General features: G+C 36.8%; 4 protein-coding genes across 7 annotated transcripts; 2 read left to right on the top strand and 2 right to left on the bottom strand.

Moving 5' to 3' along the window:
- Positions 1-1,477: 1,477 nt before the first annotated feature.
- LOC106440589 (receptor-like protein kinase BRI1-like 3) lies at positions 1,478-5,738 on the top strand. Of its 4 annotated transcripts, none has more exons than XM_013882297.3 (3): positions 1,481-1,754; positions 1,889-2,147; positions 2,234-5,738. In XM_013882297.3, the coding sequence occupies exon 3, from the start codon at positions 2,367-2,369 to the stop codon at positions 5,634-5,636; it is 3,270 nt and encodes a 1,089-aa protein (XP_013737751.1). In that variant the 5' UTR covers positions 1,481-1,754; positions 1,889-2,147; positions 2,234-2,366; the 3' UTR covers positions 5,637-5,738. The 4 variants fall into 4 exon arrangements, with proteins under 4 accessions (XP_022559155.1, XP_048612829.1, XP_013737751.1 ...); XM_013882295.3 differs by having other exon boundaries at positions 1,859-2,147; XM_022703434.2 differs by lacking the exon at positions 1,889-2,147 and having other exon boundaries at positions 1,478-1,754.
- A 57-nt stretch (positions 5,739-5,795) lies between these two features.
- On the bottom strand, positions 5,796-8,016 carry LOC106440590 (L-ascorbate oxidase homolog). The gene is made up of 3 exons (XM_013882298.3): positions 7,686-8,016; positions 6,343-7,452; positions 5,796-6,255 (listed from the first exon to the last, which is right to left on the bottom strand). The coding sequence occupies exons 1-3, from the start codon at positions 7,934-7,936 to the stop codon at positions 5,949-5,951; spliced, it is 1,668 nt and encodes a 555-aa protein (XP_013737752.1). The 5' UTR covers positions 7,937-8,016; the 3' UTR covers positions 5,796-5,948.
- A 2,307-nt stretch (positions 8,017-10,323) lies between these two features.
- On the top strand, positions 10,324-12,961 carry LOC106440591 (L-ascorbate oxidase homolog). Its single transcript, XM_013882299.3, has 3 exons — positions 10,324-10,679; positions 11,237-12,343; positions 12,520-12,961. The coding sequence occupies exons 1-3, from the start codon at positions 10,429-10,431 to the stop codon at positions 12,818-12,820; spliced, it is 1,659 nt and encodes a 552-aa protein (XP_013737753.1). The 5' UTR covers positions 10,324-10,428; the 3' UTR covers positions 12,821-12,961.
- Positions 12,962-19,346: 6,385 nt separating this feature from the next.
- On the bottom strand, positions 19,347-21,675 carry BNAC05G39960D. The gene is made up of 8 exons (XM_013882300.3): positions 21,444-21,675; positions 21,156-21,258; positions 21,020-21,079; positions 20,727-20,789; positions 20,405-20,605; positions 20,211-20,322; positions 19,915-20,126; positions 19,347-19,743 (listed from the first exon to the last, which is right to left on the bottom strand). Exons 1-8 carry the CDS (start codon positions 21,554-21,556, stop codon positions 19,651-19,653), a joined length of 957 nt encoding a protein of 318 aa, XP_013737754.1. The 5' UTR covers positions 21,557-21,675; the 3' UTR covers positions 19,347-19,650.
- Between the last annotated feature and the right edge of the window lie 117 nt (positions 21,676-21,792).

The following is a 21,792-nucleotide window of genomic DNA, read 5'->3' as shown; positions in this document are numbered from 1 at the left end:
CACTACGTTTAGCTATACTAATTAACTAACATATATGTGTGTTTAGGTAGAAGTTAGATAGGAACGGCATGACCTAGATAAGTTTGACTGGGTTTATGATCTAAATTTAAGTTCATTAAATGCACGTGCACGACTGCAATTGTATAAACACATTAGCGACATCCCATTTTTATTTTTATTTTAGTCCTTAAATTAGAGGACATTAATACATTAATCTTTCAGCTTAAATAAAGGATTTACACGCACGAATAGTAGGTACGTAATTATTAAAACCCGAATTTGTTGAGGTATTAAAATTTGAAGGGATAATTTTAAGTAACAACAGGTCCGGTCATTGATTATTCTAACTTAATCTCGTTCCTACCAGAAAGAAGTTCCTGTCACGTGTGTTTGCAATCATAATTGCTCAACATTTTATGAAACAACGATGATAATCGTTGGAATCACTCACTTAAGATTTCATGCATTTATTCAATATATTAAATTTATCGAGAGTCAGAGAGATATAAAGCAAAACTGGGTTAAAAAAATTCCTACGTGGTAGATTTTAAATTCGTCGTTTATTTGCAAACCAATCACCTTCAAGTAGTTTTCAAGAAAGAAATTTTTTTGAAAGTTGTGTTAAATGTTACGGATAAATCCATAAATCGCAATATAAAATCCACAAATACAGACTATATTAATTGGGTCACAGACAAGAACTATATTTGTTTTCATTTCACGAAGCTAGTGCTTCGTGCGCGTAGTAGTGTTAGAAAGTTACATACACGCGAAGAAAAATACGAGAACGGTGGTGGGGAATTAGTTTGCAAATACGAGAACGGTGGTGGGAATTATTGTTTCTTTTTTTTGTTTAACAACTAGAATTATTGTTTCTAACAATATTAATACGTGCGTATGTTTGTCTCTGGAAACCGGAAGGCCGTCGTGAGGAGTAATTCATCTATGATCTAACCTGAAGATGATTAGGTTTTATTTGGTACGTCAAACATGAAACGAGTCGAATCTAAAGGGTGAGATGAATAGAAAGGCTTGAAAAGAGATGTATACGCGTTGTAACTTATGCATAAACAAGTAGAGAAGATTTAAGACTCATAAAACATCATCATTAGGCAACATAATTTATATAAGTTTAAAACACTAAAAATCATATAGTAACTTGAAAATAAATAAAAAAAATTATATTCTAGACGGCTATATACATGATTGGATTGGATCTAACAAATTAATAGTGAAAGTTTGGTGGTAAGAAATTTGTTTTTATTATTCATTAAAATTTTATTTTTGCTGAAACTAGTTTATCATCTGCTTGGCCATGCAATAACATGTTACACAAATTTCAATGAGTTTGGGGATATCATTGACATTAACAAAATTAAGAACGACTAAAACTAAAAGCAACAAATCTAGTCACCACAATACATAGTTTTTTTGTTAGATTTTATAAATATTCTTCCTAACCTGTAAAATCTGTTTCTCTAAAATCAAATTACGAAACATCGATCTGGTGTTGGGTTTGATAATCTATTGTAAGATATTTTCAAGATTAGGTTGGATAAATAATTAATAAGAATTAGTCTTTAATATAGTGATATGATTATGAATCCTCTTTTCATGTAGTTTTGTCTTCTCTACCTTTTCTCCCCATTTTTCCTCTCTTTTGCAGTTTTCCAGCAAAGAGGAGGAAAAAGTGACAACACTTAAATCTCCTCTTCATCTTCCTCTTAGATGCGACGAAGAAACAAGAAAATCTCGTAAGCTTCTCACTTTGTCAAACAAATTAAAAAGCACTCTCCTTTATCTTTCTTGTTTTTATTTCCTGTAAAATTCGTTTTTTCTTTTATTTTCTTCTGTGTAGTGGTCGTACTAAACACGCTGCCTTTTGTAGGTAAAAGCTGTAGAATCTTAAACCAGCTTTATCTTTTTATTTTGGGTTGAATTCAACTCTCTCTCTCTCTCTTTTTTCCGGGTCCGACCATCTCTGCAACATCGTACTTGTTGGAGAGACAAAACTGTCGAAGACCATCTCCCTTGTCTTCTTCACTACAAGAACTCTCTCTCTCTGTCTCCTCTGTACTTCCACTCTCTCTTTTTCCGTATCTGTCAGCCTTTGATTCCGCTTTTTCGTTTCTTCACACATATACCATGTATGTATCTTCTTCTTCCTCGAAGTGGTTTTATTTTTCTTTACTTTTTTCGGAGAATTAATCTTAATTTCACTTTTCGATTTCAGTGTTGCAAGCTCTGTTATGGAGGATAGGGTCTTCTCGCCATGTCCAATAACAATTCCTAAGTAGATGAAAAGAAGATCCTTGAGCTTGATTCTTGTGGGAATTCAATCGAACACTCGGTGAGCTGATAACAACATGAAGCAACAATGGCTGTTCCTGTTCGTGATCCTCTGTATGCTCGTCTTGTTTCTAACGGTGGACGCTCGTCACAGACGTCTACTAACCGACGACCAGAGCGAAGCTGCTCTATTAACGGCGTTTAAGCAATCCTCCGTCAAGTCGGATCCTCACAACTTTCTGGATAACTGGAAACACGGGCCCGGTGGGCCGGGCCGTGACCCATGTTCGTGGCGAGGCGTCTCCTGCTCCAACGAAGGCCGAGTCATCGGCCTAGATCTACGAAACGCCGGGCTCACCGGAACCCTAAATCTCAGTAACCTCACGGCGTTACCGAATCTCCGGAGCCTCTACCTCTCGAATAACTCCTTTTCCGAGGAGATCCCGGAGATCGATTTCCCGGCGGCTCTGCAACACCTCGATCTATCTCAGAACAACTTCTCCGGCGACTTCTCCCGTCTCAGCTTCGGCCTCTGTAGTAACCTCACCTTCTTCAGTCTATCGCACAACAACATCTCCGGGGAGAACTTTCCGGTGACTCTCTCGAACTGTAAGCTCCTCGAGACGCTGAACCTCTCTCGGAACAGCCTCGCCGGGAAAATCCCCGGCGAATGGGGGAGTTTCCAGAGCCTGAAACAGCTCTCTCTATCGCACAACCGATTCTCCGGCGAGATTCCGCCGGAGCTTTCTGTTCTCTGTCCAACTCTAGAGGTTCTTGATCTCTCCGGTAACGGTCTCACCGGCCAGCTCCCGGAGTCTTTCGTCTCGTGTGGCGTATTGCAAAGCCTGAACCTTGGAAACAACAAGCTCTCCGGCGAGTTTTTAACCACCGTAGTGAGTAAACTCCCTAGGATCATTTCTCTTTACTTGCCTTACAACAACATTTCAGGCCTCGTTCCGCTTTCGCTAGCCAACTGTAGTGATCTGCGAGTTCTTGATCTTAGCTCAAACGAGTTCACTGGAGAAGTACCGTATGGCTTGTGCACTCCGGTTCTTGAGAAGTTACTTATCGCCAACAACTACTTATCAGGGACTGTTCCTGTAGAGCTAAGTAGCTGCAAGAGCTTGAAGACGATAGATCTCAGTTTCAATGCTCTCGGGGGGCCGATTCCAAAGGAGATATGGACAATGCCGAAGCTATCAGATTTAGTTATGTGGGCGAACAATCTCACCGGTGAGATCCCTGACGACATTTGTGTTGACGGAGGAAACTTGGAGACTCTGATCTTGAACAACAATCTCTTAACCGGTTCTATACCGGAATCAATCTCTAAATGCACCAATATGATCTGGATCTCTCTTTCTGGCAACCGCCTTACCGGGAAGATCCCGGTAGGGATGGGAAAGCTTGAGAAGCTGGCGATTCTCCAGCTTGGGGGCAATTCTTTAACCGGTAACGTCCCTTCCGAGCTTGGGAACTGCAAGAGTCTTATCTGGCTTGATATGAACAGCAACAATCTAACCGGAAACCTCCCAGCTGAACTCGCGAGCCAAGCCGGGAAGGTGATGCCCGGAAGCGTCTCTGGTAAACAGTTTGCGTTTGTTAGGAACGAAGGCGGTACGGACTGCAGAGGCGCAGGTGGTTTGGTCGAGTTTGAAGGCATTCGACCAGAGCGGTTAGAGCATTTCCCAATGGTTCATTCTTGTCCAGAGACACGGATATACACAGGCTTGGCTATGTACACATTCGACGGAAACGGGAGCATGATCTACCTGGACCTTTCGTATAACGCGATTTCAGGTTCTATTCCTGTGAGTTACGGTAACATGGTTTACCTTCAGGTTTTGAATGTGGGACATAACCTGTTATTCGGAGCCATACCGGATAGCTTCGGTGGATTAAAAGCAATTGGTGTTCTTGATCTGTCTCACAACAACCTCCAAGGCTTCTTACCTGGATCACTCGGAGGTCTCTCTTTCCTCAGCGACTTAGACGTCTCTAACAACAATCTAACCGGACCAATCCCATTCGGAGGGCAGCTCACAACTTTCCCTCTCAAAAGATACGCAAACAACTCAGGCCTCTGCGGTCTTCCCCTCCCGCCTTGCAGCTCTGGTTCCCGCCACCGCCCCACGAGCTCCATCGCTCACCATAAGAAGCAGAGCGTCGCCACTGGGATGATCACCGGTCTTGTGTTTTCCTTCATGTGTATGTTAATGCTTACTATAGCGCTTTACAGAGTCAGGAAAGTTCAGAAGAAAGAAAAGAAGAGAGAGAAGTACATCGAGAGTCTCCCTACCTCCGGTAGCAGCAGCTGGAAGCTCTCTAGCGTCCATGAGCCGTTGAGCATCAACGTCGCGACGTTCGAGAAGCCGCTGCGGAAACTCACTTTCGCGCACCTTTTGGAAGCAACCAACGGGTTTAGTGCTGATAGTATGATCGGATCAGGCGGGTTTGGAGATGTTTACAAGGCGAAACTCGGTGACGGGGCTGTAGTAGCGATAAAGAAGCTGATCCAAGTCACGGGACAAGGGGATAGAGAGTTCACGGCTGAGATGGAGACCATTGGGAAAATCAAACATAGAAACCTTGTTCCTCTGTTAGGTTACTGCAAGATAGGGGAAGAGAGGCTTCTTGTCTATGAGTACATGAAACACGGAAGCTTAGAGACCGTTCTTCACGAGAAGACCAAGAGAGGTGGAGTCTTCCTCGATTGGACCACTAGGAAGAAGATTGCAACGGGAGCTGCACGTGGGCTAGCGTTCCTGCACCACAGCTGCATCCCTCACATTATCCACAGAGACATGAAGTCGAGCAACGTTCTACTAGACCAAGATTTCACGGCACGTGTTTCGGACTTCGGTATGGCAAGGCTGGTGAGCGCTCTGGACACGCATTTGAGCGTGAGCACGCTCGCGGGAACTCCCGGTTACGTTCCGCCAGAGTATTACCAGAGTTTCAGGTGCACGACCAAAGGAGATGTGTATAGCTACGGGGTTATACTTCTGGAGCTTCTCTCGGGCAAGAAACCGATCGATCCTGAGGAGTTTGGTGAGGACAACAATCTCGTGGGATGGGCTAAGCAGCTTTATAAGGAGAATAGAGGAGATGAGATTCTTGATTCGGACCTGATAACTGAGAAATCTGGCGACGTTGAGCTGTTTCATTACTTGAAAATTGCGTCTCAGTGTCTGGACGATCGACCGTTCAAAAGACCAACTATGATTCAAGTAATGGCGATGTTCAAAGAGTTTGTTCAGGTCGATACAGAGAATGATGATAGTCTCGATGACTTCTCTCTCAAGGAAACTCCTTTGGTGGAAGAACCACGGGATAAAGAGCCTTAGAAAAAGGCTCAGACTAAGAAGGGGTTACACGGTTCTAGGCTATAGAGAAATACTTTTATTGTAAATGTTTTTTTTTGGGAGAAATAAGATCTCTTTTGCTTATTTCATCGAAGATTATGGATACATAATACATTACATAATTGTTACAAAAAAGTGAAGAACAAAAAACAAATTAGTCTTGAAAGAAAGAAAAATTACTTAAGGTACATACATTTCAATTCCATGTATATACGAGTAAACCATATAATTTTAGGAATTAATTTTCAGATCAACAGAAGAATCAAAACTCTTTAGTTGTATCTAAAAGTTAACTTAGGCACCAGCGTAAGGGTTAACAGGTTTAGGTGTGTTTTTGACGAGACCACATTGGAGGCTTGTCTCAGGCATGTTGTATTCATCTCTAAGTGATTTCTCTGGAGACAAGACACTAGCGTAAAGCTGCTGTCCTAAGTAACGTCTCTCTGTGTTCTCTGAACGAACGTTCCACATTCCGCAGTTATCAAACGTGAGCAAGATTGCTGCCCAACACTTTGGGTAGACTTGAACTGTGTGTCTGCTCACTGCATCCAAGAGGTTGTAGTTCTTCCTCTTCTCTGGGGTCCAAGTCCCCGGCTCAACACTTTAAAAGATAGTAAAAGTCAAAATTAGGTTTAAATGAAGAGTTACTTGTGCTGCAAGAAACAAAGTGTGTGTTTGTTTTACTTACGCAACGGAGAAGAAAGAATAACCGTCCAAGTGCCAAGACTGAACACTCTTCTCGTGGTTCTCAAACACCACCTCGATGAAGTTGCGGTGAGTGATGTTAAGAACGTTTGGCTCGATCTTGATGTTCTTGATCTGTTCCGGGGTTGGGTCATCGGTGATGGTATCATACTTAAACACCTTGTCGGAAATACCAAAGTACTCGGCAAGCTTCAAAGGAGTTTCAGGGTCTGTGTGGGAGACTCCATTCAATGCGAACCTAAGCTTACCATCGACCTTGCCCTGAGTGTTCACGAGCTTGATTGTGCGTGTGATGTTGATCTTTCCATAATGGTAAGATCCCTGAGGGTTAGGCCTAGCTGCACTAGCGGTCAAGTTCCACCTGAAGGATCGGAACTGGTTCAACGACCAGGCCCATCCGACCGGACCAGCCGGGAGCTGTGAAGAGGCCGGTCCTTTGCCTCCTTCGTAGCGGAGAAGTCCGGTCGTCGTAATAACCGTCTTCAAGAACCTAGAGGATGCTACCATGTAGTAATCTTTAGGTTCTTGATTCGCGGTAACTATGGTGCCAAAGCACTGGCCAACGTGAACGTCAAGAGAGTCGTAATCGTTTTGAAGAACGTGCGATCCTTCCATTTCAACGAGCTTCATCTTGTGATTCTGAATCCTAAAGTTGATAGATGTCTTGAGACCCACGTTACAGATCCTAACCCTGTAAGTCTTTCCAGGCTTCAAGGTGAAGAGCGGTGCGTCTGATCCATCACCTTTTCCGGACTTTCCGTTGATGACAATACCGTCTGGACGACCAATAGTACGACCACCGTCAAGGAACTTCTTCAACTGGGTGTGGCTCTTAGTGTACCAGTCACCTATGAGGACGGTGTAGTCATCTTCGGGATCAGCGTAAGGGACCGGGATGAGGAGACGGCTGTTCACTCGGAGTCCACCATATCCACCAGCGGCACGGTGCATCCCTGTGGTGGGATAGTAGAAGTAGCTTCCTATCTGATCTTTAGGTTGGAAATGGTAAGTGTAGTTGGTGCCGGGCATGATCGGACACATAGTCCCTGGAGTCCCATCTTGCCAACAGTTCTTCCTGTGCTGGATTCCATTCCTAAAATGCAAAAATATATTATAAAAGTACACTTATTAATAATGTAAATGATCAAAGTCTTTGCTCCGGTTCTTGGTATAGCCGGATGAAACAATTCTAAATTATCGAAATTTTTTAATTAACCTAAAAATATTTATGTTTTCTAAATTTTAGATTCGACCCTGGCTAAAGTGTTTTTTTTTTTTCTAGAGAAAATATATGTTTGTAGATGAATGAATGGTTATTAGTATTACCAAGTGAGGAGGAAGGGTTCATCCAGGTTGTTGAAGACGTTGATGATGACATTGTTGTTGGAGGTTGAGTTGATGTTGGGACCAGGGAATTGGCCGTTGATTAGAATGACTTGTTGTGGAACGCCTAGAGGAGAAGCGGTTCCATAGGTCACGTTCCATACGTGGTGGAAGTAAGGGTCTTCGGCATGGACCACCACCGTTGCGGCTGCAGCCAGGTAGAGGCACGCGGCCAATAGTTTAACCCCTCGCATATGTGTTTTTGTGGGGTATTAATGTTTTATTTTTATTTGGTTATGTTTTGGGGTTTGAATTTCGAGTTGTGAAAATGCTTGAGGACGTTTTTATAGGGTTTTTTTAAGACTGCTTTTTCTGATTTTCTTTGGCATCTCCTCTCATTTCGCTATTCATTTCCATATTTGGGAATATTGAAGTTTAACCTCTCCCTATTATTAGCGTTTTTAGTTTCTCTTAACATTTTTCTTCCTTTTCTAATTTTTGGCTTTGGTTTCCATGTCTTTGAGAATTTGGCTATTTTGGATTTTAAAAGAATACTCTGAGAGAGAAAAATCTATTAGTCATGTGAATAAGTTATAGACATAAACTTGAATGTATTTCATGAAATTCACATGCAAAATGATAAATTTACAGAATTATTATTATTATTATTATTATTATCATCATCATCATCATCATCATCATTAGTTTTTTTGGTTAAACACTCATCACAAACAATATTCAAGAAAATAGTATAAACGGCCGTTTAGGCGGCGCTTAAGTTAGGTTTTATAAGACCGTAGCAATTACCTTCTAAATCATAGACAATTACAGTACTGTAATCATAAATAATATATAGTTTATTATTAATAAATTATAATAATTAATATATTATAATATATAATCTTGTGAAAATAAAATAATATAAATTTTATATTAATAAATAATGATATTTAATATAAAATATTATATATATTTAGTATATTGTATTAATTTTTAAATGTCTAAGCCGCCTATCTAATAATCTAGGAGTCCGCTTAGTCGTTCTACGCCATCTCGAGTCATCCCTTGCTCAGCGCCTAAGTTTTCTTTTGAACACTGATTATGACCATTTTTTCTCACAATGGGTAAAGGCTTCAAAGCCTGGAAGTGACTCATTGTGACCATATAATCTAGTAAACTATTATTATGTCATGCCATAGAATTCCTTAAACTTAGAGTATGTTACATTGTTATAAGAGACACTTGTTATAAACATTAAGAGTCAGTGAATTTTTTTCTACACTAACTTAAAGACTAAAACTAACTCTCGCTGATCTGAATCTTCATCCCCATACAGTATGTTGTATTTACTTTTAGTCGCCAGTCACCATCGTTTGGGTTTCACGATTTTGTCTCGTATGTATGTGACGGTCCATCTTCTCTCTTCTCTTGTCGGCTAAAAGAAGTCCAGACTTGGATAATATATCATTCTCAAGATCTCTCCCGTCTATATTTTTGTGGTGTCAGCTCTCTTGTTTGTGTTGTTTCTGGTTTTCAATTGGTCGGAGTGGTTTCCATTCTCCAAGGACCGGGGCAGGGTGTCGGCTTCCTGATCCGCTTGTTGTTGAGTGGAAACCTTTGCGGTTGTCTCCTTCAATTGTTTGTTAGACTCATCTCTTTTTGCAGGTCTTCCGGCAATGTTGTACTAAAAGTCTTTTGAAGTCCTATCGCCGCCATTAGTAACAACTTCTCATTTAGCATTTTCTTTAGTTCTTTAGAGCTTAGGAGGATCTAACTCTGTGCCATTGAGACTTTTTAACTTTTTGGGATTCTTTCGTACCAGGTTTGCTTTAGCATTGTTGTGATTCAAGTTTCTTGTATCAGTCTCCACATTACAAGTTAATGAAATTCACGTACTTATAAAAAAAAGAGAATAATTCTCAAGAGAGGGTATATAACCTAACATAAACTAGCATATATAGTACTTAGCGAAAATTTTGCATATATGAGCTGGATGCATATTGTCTACCAACATATCATATCTTACACAATATCCTATACACCAAAAGAACATTACAAGTTAATGAAATTCACATACTTATAAAAAAAGAGAATAATTCTCAAGAGAGGGTATATAACCTAACATAAACTAGCATATACAGTACTTAGCGAAAATTTTGCATATATGAGCTGGATGCATATTGTCTACCAACATATCATATCTTACACAATATCCTATAAACCAAAAGACAACAAAATTTGAAATATATCAACAATGAAAATGCGAGTTCTTAATGTTAAATTATACAAAGTGTAGCAACTTCACGTAGTTTTCAAAAGACCACAATATTTTATCCTGTGTGTAATAAACCGTAGCTGAAACATGTTATATACACAAAATCACTTGATGACACTTTGTGAGTTGTTAATTTGACACCGTTTGAGAATATTTCCATTATTAGAATATGATATGATCCGAGCTGTGTGTTCGTTCAAAACGTTGAAACCCTAAGAACCAAAGAGAGGAATTCAAAAATAGAACTTACACATGGAAGGTAAAAAAAATTAGAGATGAAGCGTGAGATTAGGCGACGAATCCGTGCAAACCAAGGTATCCACACCAGCATAAATAGTTAATCACGACATCACCAAAAGACTCGTCAAAAGTCAAGAGAACATAGTTTCTTCTTGCTTTTGAGAAGAAATAAATCTTCTATAGGAAAGGGTTAGTTTATTAATTAAAAATAAATATAAAAGTAGAAAAGAGATGATGCAGGGTGGTAAGCTTTTGACGGTGTTTGTGTGCCTCGTCTCGACGGTGGCGCTGGTGAATGCCGGTGATCCTTACTTCTACTACACGTGGAATGTGACCTACGGAACCGTTGCGCCTCTCGGAATCCCTCAACAGGTGATTCTCATCAACGGACAGTTCCCTGGTCCTAACCTAAACTCCACCTCCAACAACAATGTTGTCATCAATGTCTTCAACAACCTTGACGAGCCTTTCCTCTTGACATGGTTCGTAACCATCCCTTCTTGTTTCTTCTTATACCTTATTTGATTTTTCTCTTTAGATTTATCAAACGTCAAAGGCGTTTTCACATAAGAATGCTGTCTTTAAAAGAAAATCATATTTTCTGAACTTTTTTTCATTCAAATAAATTTATCTTGGTTTCATGTTAAAAAGGTCTTGATTATTATGTTATTTTTGTTTCGTTTTTAGGATTAACAAATTTGATAACCAAATTGAAAAAAAAAAAATTATTGTTCAATATAATTGGTTTGAGAAAAAATATGGTTTAGTTTCAGTTCGATTTTTTTTTGAAAAAAAAATGTTATATTATTTTACATAGGTACACATACGTATAATGTGTGTACAAAATTTCATGTTTGAGTTTATTTTATTGAACTTATTTAACTAGCTAATTAAACAAAATAAATTGAAAAAATAAACGTTGTGGTTCAGTTTTGATTTAAGATATGCTTTGTATTAGGTTTGGTTATATGACCACAACTATTTATTTATGATTAGTTTTTATTATAACTTTGGATATTTATGTTCGGTGACATGGCAGGAGTGGTCTCCAGCACAGAAAGAACTCATGGCAAGATGGTGTGACTGGGACCTCATGCCCAATCCCTGCAGGCACCAACTACACTTACCATTTCCAGCCAAAGGACCAGATCGGTAGCTACTTCTACTACCCATCAACCGCTCTCCACCGTTTCTCCGGTGGTTTCGGTGGCCTCCGTGTCAACAGCCGTCTCCTCATCCCCGTCCCTTACGCTGACCCCGAAGATGACTACACCGTCCTCATCAACGACTGGTACACCAAGAGCCACACCGCTCTCAAGACCTTCCTCGACAGTGGTCGCACCCTTGGATCCCCCGACGGTGTTCTCATCAACGGAAAATCCGGTAAAGTCGGAGGACCAAACGTGCCACTCTTCACCATGAAGCCAGGAAAGACTTACAAGTACAGGATCTGCAACGTTGGATTCAAATCCACACTTAACTTCAGGATCCAAGGACACAAGATGAAGCTTGTTGAGATGGAAGGCTCTCACGTTCTCCAGAACGACTACGACTCACTTGACGTCCACGTCGGACAGTGCTTCGCTGTTCTTGTGACAGCTGACCAAACTGCCAAGAACTACTACATGGTTGCATCCACTAGGTTCCTCAAGAAGGAAGTGAGCACCGTTGGAGTGATGAGCTACGAAGGAAGCAATGTTCAGGCATCAAGTGAGCTTCCCAAGGCTCCAGTGGGCTGGGCTTGGTCTCTTAACCAGTTCAGATCCTTCAGGTGGAACTTAACCGCCAGCGCGGCTAGACCTAACCCACAAGGATCTTACCATTACGGAAAGATCAACATCACACGTACCATCAAGCTCGCCAACACCAAGAACTTGGTGAACGGTAAGGTCAGGTTTGGACTCAACGGTGTATCACACGTTGACACCGAGACTCCCTTGAAGCTTGCTGAGTACTTCGAGATGTCCGAGAAGGTCTTCAAATACAACGTCATCAAGGACGAGCCAGCAGCCAAGATCACAACACTAACGGTCGAGCCTAATGTTTTGAACATCACTTTCCGTACCTTTGTCGAAATCGTCTTCGAGAACCATGAGAAGAGCATGCAATCCTTCCATTTGGATGGCTACTCATTCTTCTCAGTCGCGTAAGCACACATGACTTTTAATTAAACATTTTTAGATTAATTTTAATTAATTTTTTTTATCAATTTGAAAAATATTAAATCAAATATAATGTTTCATTCGGATGTGCCCAGAACCAGCTGTGGTTCACTCCTGGCATTAAGATTCATAACAAATTCTTAAACGTTGTTTTCAACAGTTCTGAGCCAGGAACATGGACACCAGAGAAGAGAAACAACTACAACTTGCTCGATGCAGTCAGCAGACACACCGTGCAAGTGTTCCCCAAGTCCTGGTCCGCGATCCTCTTGACATTCGACAACGCCGGTATGTGGAACATCAGATCAGAGAACTGGGAGAGAAGATACTTGGGACAGCAAATGTACGTCAGTGTTCTTTCCCCTGAGAAATCACTAAGAGACGAATACAACATCCCACTCAACACCAACCTCTGCGGTATCGTCAAGGGCTTGCCATTACCTACACCCTACACTATTTAAACTCATCACCTTCACTAAGTGTTTTTTTTTTGTATTTCTAATTGATATGTAAAATTGTACTTTCCACTAGTGAGTGTACTACGTGACTAAAATAACCCTTTCCTAATTTCACTAAACATTACTACTATATTACAAATCCAATCGTTGTTCAAATCACTAATAGTAAACAATATTAGCTCAGTTAATATAATCCCCATTCTAACACAAGAGACTGCTGTTTAGTTGCATAGTCTTAAAATTTTTAGTTTAGGCACAAAGATAATATGCTAAAAGTTGTTATTATTACTCTTCATTTGCTCGTTATTCGTCTGTATTAATTTTTCGAGTCTCATTGATCAAAACGATGAGTAAATCTGAAAGGAAATATTAATTTATGTCCATGTTTAGAATTTCGGAATCAAGCCCAACAGATTTCACAGCTTGATTTGGTTGGAAAACAGAGTAATCAAAGTTTTTAATTTTACTTACACCTATCAAACACGAACCGGATAACTCAGAAAGGCCAAACCTTAGATCGAGTACAAAACCCTAGATCACCTGAAAAGGTTTAATTCTATCGCAAGCAAGCTTGACACAGTAACTCTCATCGTCACTGGAGAGCAGAACCGGTGCGTCAACGTCAGACCAAGTAGACTGAGAAATTTTGCATGTTTTTCAAACTTGTTTTTTCTTTTCTATAACTAAATTTTAATACTATGCCCCGCCGGTTATCGGAACGACGAGAGCCGGGACGGGCCTGCATTCTACTTTAAGATAATTAATTGAAACCCCCCCACCCCCCCCCCCTCCAAAAAAAAAGTTGTAAAATTGTTTATATCCCTAATTCTAGGCTAAGGTTTTCAAAAAATATTTTACTATTAATATTAAAAATATGGAGGTATTTCAAAATTTGAGATACTATTTCAATAATTTTCAAATGAAAATTATTAAGAGAATATTGGAGGTGATTTGTTGAGCTGTAGGAAATGACTTTACTTTTAATTTTCATCTACAGCTTTAAATACTACCCAATCATGTTTTATCTTGGTTTTTAAAGGTACAACCAAAAAACTAAAGCTACAGCAAAAACACACAAAAAATGGTTGTAAAAATCTTATTTTCTAAAGCCCCATCTTTTTAGCTGTAGGAAATTTTAAAACTACATCTCTTAAATCTAAATCAAAAAATTATACAGAATAAATTCTAAAGCAAATTTTCTACAGTTACAATCCAACCAATCACTGCCACTGTATCCAAACATTTTTATACTAGTATATTTATTTAATTTTTTTTTGTTCAGAAATTAGATATCAGTAATGAGGGTCCAACAAAAAAAGATTTATATATATATAACAGATATGTTTTCTAAAACAAAAACATCAAAATATCAGTTTTTTTACATATCTACCCCTCCATCTATAAAAATGCAAGATATACCGACCAAAATAAACGTTCATATATAGTAGTGGATTTAATAGATTCTAAAATAAATTTTCTTGGCATCTACTATATACAGTAGAATCTCTATAAATTAATACTCGATAAATTAATAATTTCTATAAATTAATAAATTTCGTCGGTCACAACTTGGATCGGTGTAAAATATGACACAAATCGATAAAATAATAAGATAATAATATTTTTAAAATTCTTATATAAATATATAGTCCCATTAAAATCAAAAATTAATAATCTATCTATATACATATCTTATATAAGCACAAACTAAACATTATATTGTTAGTTTTATATTCACAATGAAATACCTCTGTTTTTTTAACATTTCAATAGATTTTAATAATATTTAGTAAAATTATATTGAAAACCACATAATAATTTTATGAAACATAAAAATATACACCAAATAAGATAATAAAACAATATGAAAGTCAAATTTCTAAAATTTAAATAATGTATATACGGTAAAATCAAATATTTTCTTATTTTATAAATAAAAATAGAAAAAAATTCTAAAAAAAAAAATTTGTAAATTAATATCTCCATAAATTAATAAAATTTCAAAGTCTCAACATTATTAATTTATAGAGGTTTTACTGTATCATGATACATTTACTAAATCGATTAATAATTATAATGCTCTAGTGTGGGTAAAATTTGTTAATTCCTGCATATGACACATGTTTAACTAAGCATAGTTTCAAGAGAAATTTGTCATAACATAATAGCCTGGGAAATACGTGTCGAACAGATAAATACGCAGGCATATCTGTAAAGTGTATAATAATATCCTTTAACCATCCTTCATCTATTTCACAAGAATGCAAAACCGTGGTCGCCGCCAATGAGTCAGAAATAATAGAACTGAGCTGTTCACCTTCGGTTTTGGTTAGAAATATATGGTTCTTCCACGTATAACAAAGATCACTTTAGACTTCACCATATGGGTTTTGTTCTGGACCTGGTATAAATCTATAATATACAAGAACGAACCATTTACTACCCTCTTCTACAATATTTTAATTTTGTAATAATTCACAACTATATATATTTCAAGGAGAAAATAGCTGTGAACCGTACTTACCTCTCGTTATTCGGCTTAATATGTTCCTCAGCTAGCTTGCGTTCTTGTGATCTTACCACACTCATCTATGCGCGACACAAAGAAACGTATAGCCAAGGACGACTTGCCGATCATGATTTTTTTTCTTTAAAATACGAAATAAAATACTTATCAGATATTTTAAATCGGCAAGTCATCCTTGGCTGCACACTACTTTGGTCACATACGCCTTCCTCTATATACACACACACATGTATATATGAAAACCACATAAGCTAAAAACATGTATATGTATATTTCTGATACTATTCTTCTCGATTGTAACTATATATAGAGATGGAAGAGGCGGTATGTATATTGTGTTTTGTTTGGGTCGATTATGAATACTAGAAGACTCACCCGCTCTCGATTTATATAGAAGATGGTGAAGAGAGATGAGAGCTAATAAAATAACTAAATTGAAAAGAGAGAAGATTTGAGATCTATCATTCTTTTCATTTATGCCCCCGAGAAGGTAGATATGCAAAACCCTAAAAATTAAAACGAAATAAATAAAACTTGAATAAGATAGAATGGAGAAATAAAGAGATTCGATAAAAACAATAGTTAAAGAGATAAGGCTCCTCCATGCTGCTCCATCCTCATGATAATAATTTTCTTAAGCTGCAAAAGCATTACAGCTTTAACAGATGCCGCTAAGAGATATGGGTCCACATAGTCATATCAATATATATGTATACATAATGATACTACATACATACACATACACACAACAAAAATTATATTGCCAGTGTAGTAGCAATATTTTTGTTCCTTTTGGATAAAATGGCTTTGTTCTTTTGAAGTGTTTAATTTCCTTTCGGTTGACAAGATTAAGGAGGTCCCATTCCATTTTGTAATTTTTAAAATCTTGATATTTTTAAAATATTTTGATACTTTGAATATTTATTAAACTATCATAGAATCTATAATACTCTTTTTTCGTTTTGAAATACATGTTTAATAGAATTTTTGATGTTTTAATATGTAAGATGTTTTCATATTTTAAATAGTTTTAAATTTTATTAAAAGAATAATGTAACCAATAATATTTTATAGCATATTTTGTAATTGATTAAATAAGTTTAATTTATATTTTAATGATACTTTTTAGCTAAACATTAATTTTCTTAATATTGTACATTAGTCTAAAACATCATATTTGGAATAGAGGGAGTATATTTTAGAGTAAAAAGTTGTGGTTGTCTAGGTAAATAAACTATCTTTGAACAAATACAATTATACATGGTTTGAGGAAGAAAGACCCACTTGCACAAAATCGACCTGGATTTAGTAAGTTGATGGGAGCCAAAGTTTCTAATTTTAGTACTTACTAAGAAAATAACTCACGAGAAAAATGTATAAGAAAGACAAATTCTCGTAAACAATTCTTAAAAGAAGCAAGGAATCTTAACATTTACGTGAACCCCTAATTATCCCGACAGGTACTCGAAAGGGCACGAATAAATAAGCAAGATATGTATCTATGTGTGTGCATTTACATAGACAGACACAAATCAGAACGTGGAATCTCAAAGTTATCGAAAAGATGAAAAGGCCTTCTAGAGTAGATCACCTGCGTGGCCATACATTTTTTTTTAACATTTTCATTGTTTTCAGAGTATTGTTTAATTATTATGATTTCAACATGTCATATATTAATTTGTTAACCCCCAAAATATAGTTGATGAATAGAAAAAGAAGAATATGAATGAAAAATGAAAAGGCACTAGCTGAATTACGCACGAAATATAGAATAAATAAGAGATGAAACAGATTTGTTTTTTTTTTGTTTTGTAACTTAATGAAACAGATTATTGCCAAGTTCTATCATTTTTGTTGTTATTGCAGGTAATAAATATTTTTTGGGGTGCATATACAAGAAAATGGATATGTTCGCTCAGAAAAGAAAAAACAAGAAAATGGATACTTGTTAGGAAAAAAGGAAGAAGAAAATGGGTGACAATGTGATGTCAGTTGGTGGAGTGGCAGAGCAGTGGGATTTTCACAGCTCTTTAGGCTCAAACCCCTATGATTCATGTTCTTCCCTCTTCCCTCTATATTATTTTTATGCTATAAAACTAATTTTTGTCGAAAATATTTTTAGAGAAATATCCTACTATAGCACTAAAATTTTTTTATCACAAATATAGATTTTAAGGATTAAAATGACCAAAATATTTCATTAAAAAGGTAAATATAAATTTGTACCCCTAGGGTTAACTAATCCAAACTTTAGGGTTTAGACTTAAGGAGTGGAGATTTGAGATTGAAGTTTAAAATTTTATAAAATAAATATTAAAATTTAAAAATTTAAAAATAAAAATTTTAAAAATAGTTTAAAAAATTATTTTCGAATTACAAAAAGAAAATTTGAAAAAATAAATAAAAAAAATATCAAAAAAAAGTTTTTTTATAAAAAAGTCCGAATTTGAACACATATAATCTAAAACTATAAAAAAAAATTTTATTTTTTTATTTTTTTTTATTATTTTTTTTATATATATCTAGGTATTAGTGTCATTTTACCTATTAAATGAAACATTTTGGTCATTTTTCTCTTTGTGGTCTATTTTTATATATATATTTTTTAAACAACAAAAAGAGTTTTTCTTCCATGCATTTCTGGGACTTTTATTTAGCTTTCAAAATTGAAATATGTGGTGGTAAAAGAAAGAAGCCGTCAAAAGGTGGGTATAGATTATAGATGCAGGATGCTAATATAACTTTTTACATTGATTTTAATGGAGAAGAATAATGTCAAAAAGATTAATGGAATTCTCATTTTCATTTTTATTCGCTATATATGCTCTTCTTTATGGAGAGATTGGGTCAACCAGAGAATCTTAAAGATCGATCTTACGACTTTGTCAAATAGATCCGTGTGATGAAAAAAAGAAAATCCATGCAGGGATCATAAGCCATAAGGACCCAAGCATATATTACATTTGAAAAATACGAAATCATAGACCGTAAGAAAATATTCACGTGAAACAAGTCATCACAGAGAAATAGTAGTAAATAACGCATTTTAGATGTTTTTTTTTAACGTGTGATTAATTATGTTATTACAACGATGAAAAATACTAAATAGACGATCTTACAGCCGACAATTCTACCATCATATGAGAATGCACGTCTAAGATCCATGTTCGATGATACGCCATGCACCATGTTGAAGACCTCTTGTAACATTTTTTTTTCATAATCTGCATAATTTGTGTTTTTTGGGTTCGGTGTAAAAACATTAATGAATCCTTAGTCAAACCACTGTACTAAGGGAGCTTTAACTTTAGATGTTTTTTTAATACTGAAATTTGATGATTCAGCTTTGCAGAGCTACATAGGTGGGATACATGATGAGATACTTAACCGGGTTTTTCATACCACATTAACAAATCTATCCATTTCTTTAAATTTTAGAAACTCTTTGTTCAAAAATGTCTCTTTACATTTATTAATAATTCAAAAAATATAACAAAATAAACTATTATTTTATTAGTGATTCACGAAATCTATGAGATACTTAACCGGGTTTTTCATACCACATTAACAAATCTATCCATTTCTTTAAATTTTAGAAAGTCTTTGTTCAAAAATGTCTCTATACATTTATTAATAATTCAGAAAATATAACAAAATAAACTATTATTTTATTAGTGATTCACGAAATCTATGCAAATATTTTTCAATCATTACTTCTCATGTTTTCGTAACCCAAAACAGTTTTACAAGTGCTACTAAACATGTCCTATCACTCTGACTCTACTACGGACGTCAGTGTCCTGAGTTATTCCACGGAATCTATTACCATATCCCCAAATTGATATGTGAGTACGACACGACCGATATGTGAGAACTCCATTCTAAAATCAAAAGTTACTTAGTTTTCAATAAAGTTAAAAATAACATAAAAATATCAAAACATCATCTATTTTGAAATAACAAAAAATCTTCTAAAACATCATCTATTATGAAACGGAAACGGAAGGAGTAAAGTAATAGTATAAATTAAGGACAAAAGAAATATAACAAACTTTATAAAAGAATGTGTTCTTCCAGTGTATCTCTGGTTCTTTTAGTCGTTCTCCATTATTAATTTATAACGACTCACAAACAAGATGAATAAATGTTACAAGGGGATTTTAATCGCATATCCATTTTTGTTTTTAGATGTAACAATCGACATTGAGATACCTTTTTCACCATACGCACTATGCAGAAGAAAAGACCCGTCACAAGCAAAAGCAAAGCAAAAGAGTGGGGATGACTCTTTAAGGTGGTCAACTGCTCAAGAATCTTGAGGAGTCTCGAATCTAGTTGGTGTGTCAATACCCGCCATACAACAAAGTCCACTGATGAGGATGAGAAGAAAAACGATTCCCTGCAAAAAGAAAATCACAACGAGGAAGAGGCATATTAGAGGATTTTCTATTAATGAAAGCAGATAGAATCATATTAGCTTTATCCTAATCAAAGTCTGTCAGATGAGTTGCAGCCAGTTTTGTGATGTTCACAAATGAAAACAGAAGCGTAACAGAGAGTAACTTCTCACCACTAGTATGCCCTCCAAAAGTGATGACTTGAATTTGCAAAGTTCATCACAGGTTGTGGAAACTCCAGCGGTGCTGTTACCTGTAGCACTTTCAGCTAGAAACCTTTGGAGAGTTTTGTAAGATGTGTACCAGTAAGGATCCGAAACATAAAGAGCTGTGTATTTACTGCCAGATTGTTCTACAGAACTAACAAGTTCGGAGATGCTTTCACCTGCATAATAGGTCAAAGAATTGCTTAATTTCTTTGTTTTCAAATAATAACATTCCATTGAAGTAAAATGATATTTCCACTTACGCTCGGAATGTGACTGGCCAGATTCACTAATTGATTCAGAACCCTCAGAACAGAGCACAACCAAGTCAGTCTCTCCTTCTTTCCTTGTTTCTCTTCTAGCAAGCAAATGATCCTGTCAATTATTTCACTAGTTATATTAGGAGTTGAATAAGAGGGATGAAACCGAAAACATAAAGAGCAATTCACATTATTACTTTGAAAGACTGCAAGTCTGAGAGTTTCTGAATTGTCCCATCTTCAACAAGGCAAGAGTCAGAGAACACAATATTGCTGACTCCTACATTGTGAGGGCAAGCTTCTTTAAGCCCTGAAAGCAACAAACTCTCCATCCTTTCTTCCTCTGGCGCAGCAATATATGGGAATGCCAATGAGAAGTTGGAAGCAGTAAACAGATTCTGTTGAAACCAAGATTTACATGTTAAAGTATTGTGTAGGTTAAAAGCAAAAACAACTTTATCAGAGATGTGTGTTATGAAGGCAATATGCTTGGAAGAAAGCAAAACTTGCTGCACTTACATTCAATGTGTTAACAAGGGCAGGGTCCGAATTCTTTTTCGAAGAAACATCAGAAGACCGTAGCTGCAGCAGGAAGAGAATGTGAATAGTAAAAGAAGATGCAGAAGAGAGACGCTTCATTTCTTGCAATGTTAAAGACATAAGGTTTCTTCACAATATCACAATAACAAACCAAACGTTCCTAACGATACGTTTAAGGTAAGATTAAAACAAAAAATCCTCCCTCATTCAATAACACAACTTGAAATGATAGCTCTTTCATATATCATAGATAAAAAGAAAGTATTCTTTACCTCTCTGCCGATGAACACAAGTGCAACGTCAACAGCTTGCTCAACTTTCTTCTCCGAGCACTAGAAGAAGAACCAAGTGATATACAGTAAGATAGAGAACTGATATCATAGGAACACACGCATAATAAGAACATACCAGAAAGTTTGACCATCCTCCTTGTGTGAAAACAGAGCCTACAAGATCCTTCGCAGACATCACCTGATAATTCACAGCCTCATCCATTTCACCATTAGCACGCCTGATTTCGAGAATCAAAATCAACCAATCAAACCAGTTCCAACACACATCAGATCAAAACCAGTTCCCAAGCCTCAGAGGCTTTTATCAAATTGAATCCGAAGCAGAGATTTTAGAATATGTCAACGCCATAGTTTACACAATGATATAATGATATATAGATAGAGAGAGAGAGAGAGGCTTAACTGGAGATGTGGAGACCAGAGGAAAGCAGGAACGGTATTAGCAGAAGCCAATCCGAATTCAATCACAGAGAGAGCTATCAAACACGCCAGCACACCAATTTGAATCTTCATCATCTTCGTCGTCGAACAATCTCACCGGAGATAGAAATCGAGATCACGCTCCAAGAAATCGATGGATCGATAGATTTCAATAGGACAGACAGACAGACTCATCATCATATCTCCGATAGCTAACGACGTCGTTTTCTCGTCGAAAAAAACAAATCAATAAACCGGTTTTGGTTTAGTTAAGATAACCGGTCAGGTGTTTTAGGCCGAAGTGGGCTTTTATATTTTCTTCACGGCCCAAG

This window comes from Brassica napus, chromosome C5 (genome assembly GCF_020379485.1).
Source record: "Brassica napus cultivar Da-Ae chromosome C5, Da-Ae, whole genome shotgun sequence".
Classification (NCBI taxonomy): Eukaryota; Viridiplantae; Streptophyta; class Magnoliopsida; order Brassicales; family Brassicaceae; genus Brassica; species Brassica napus.
This window is presented reverse-complemented; position numbering and strand designations above follow the sequence as displayed.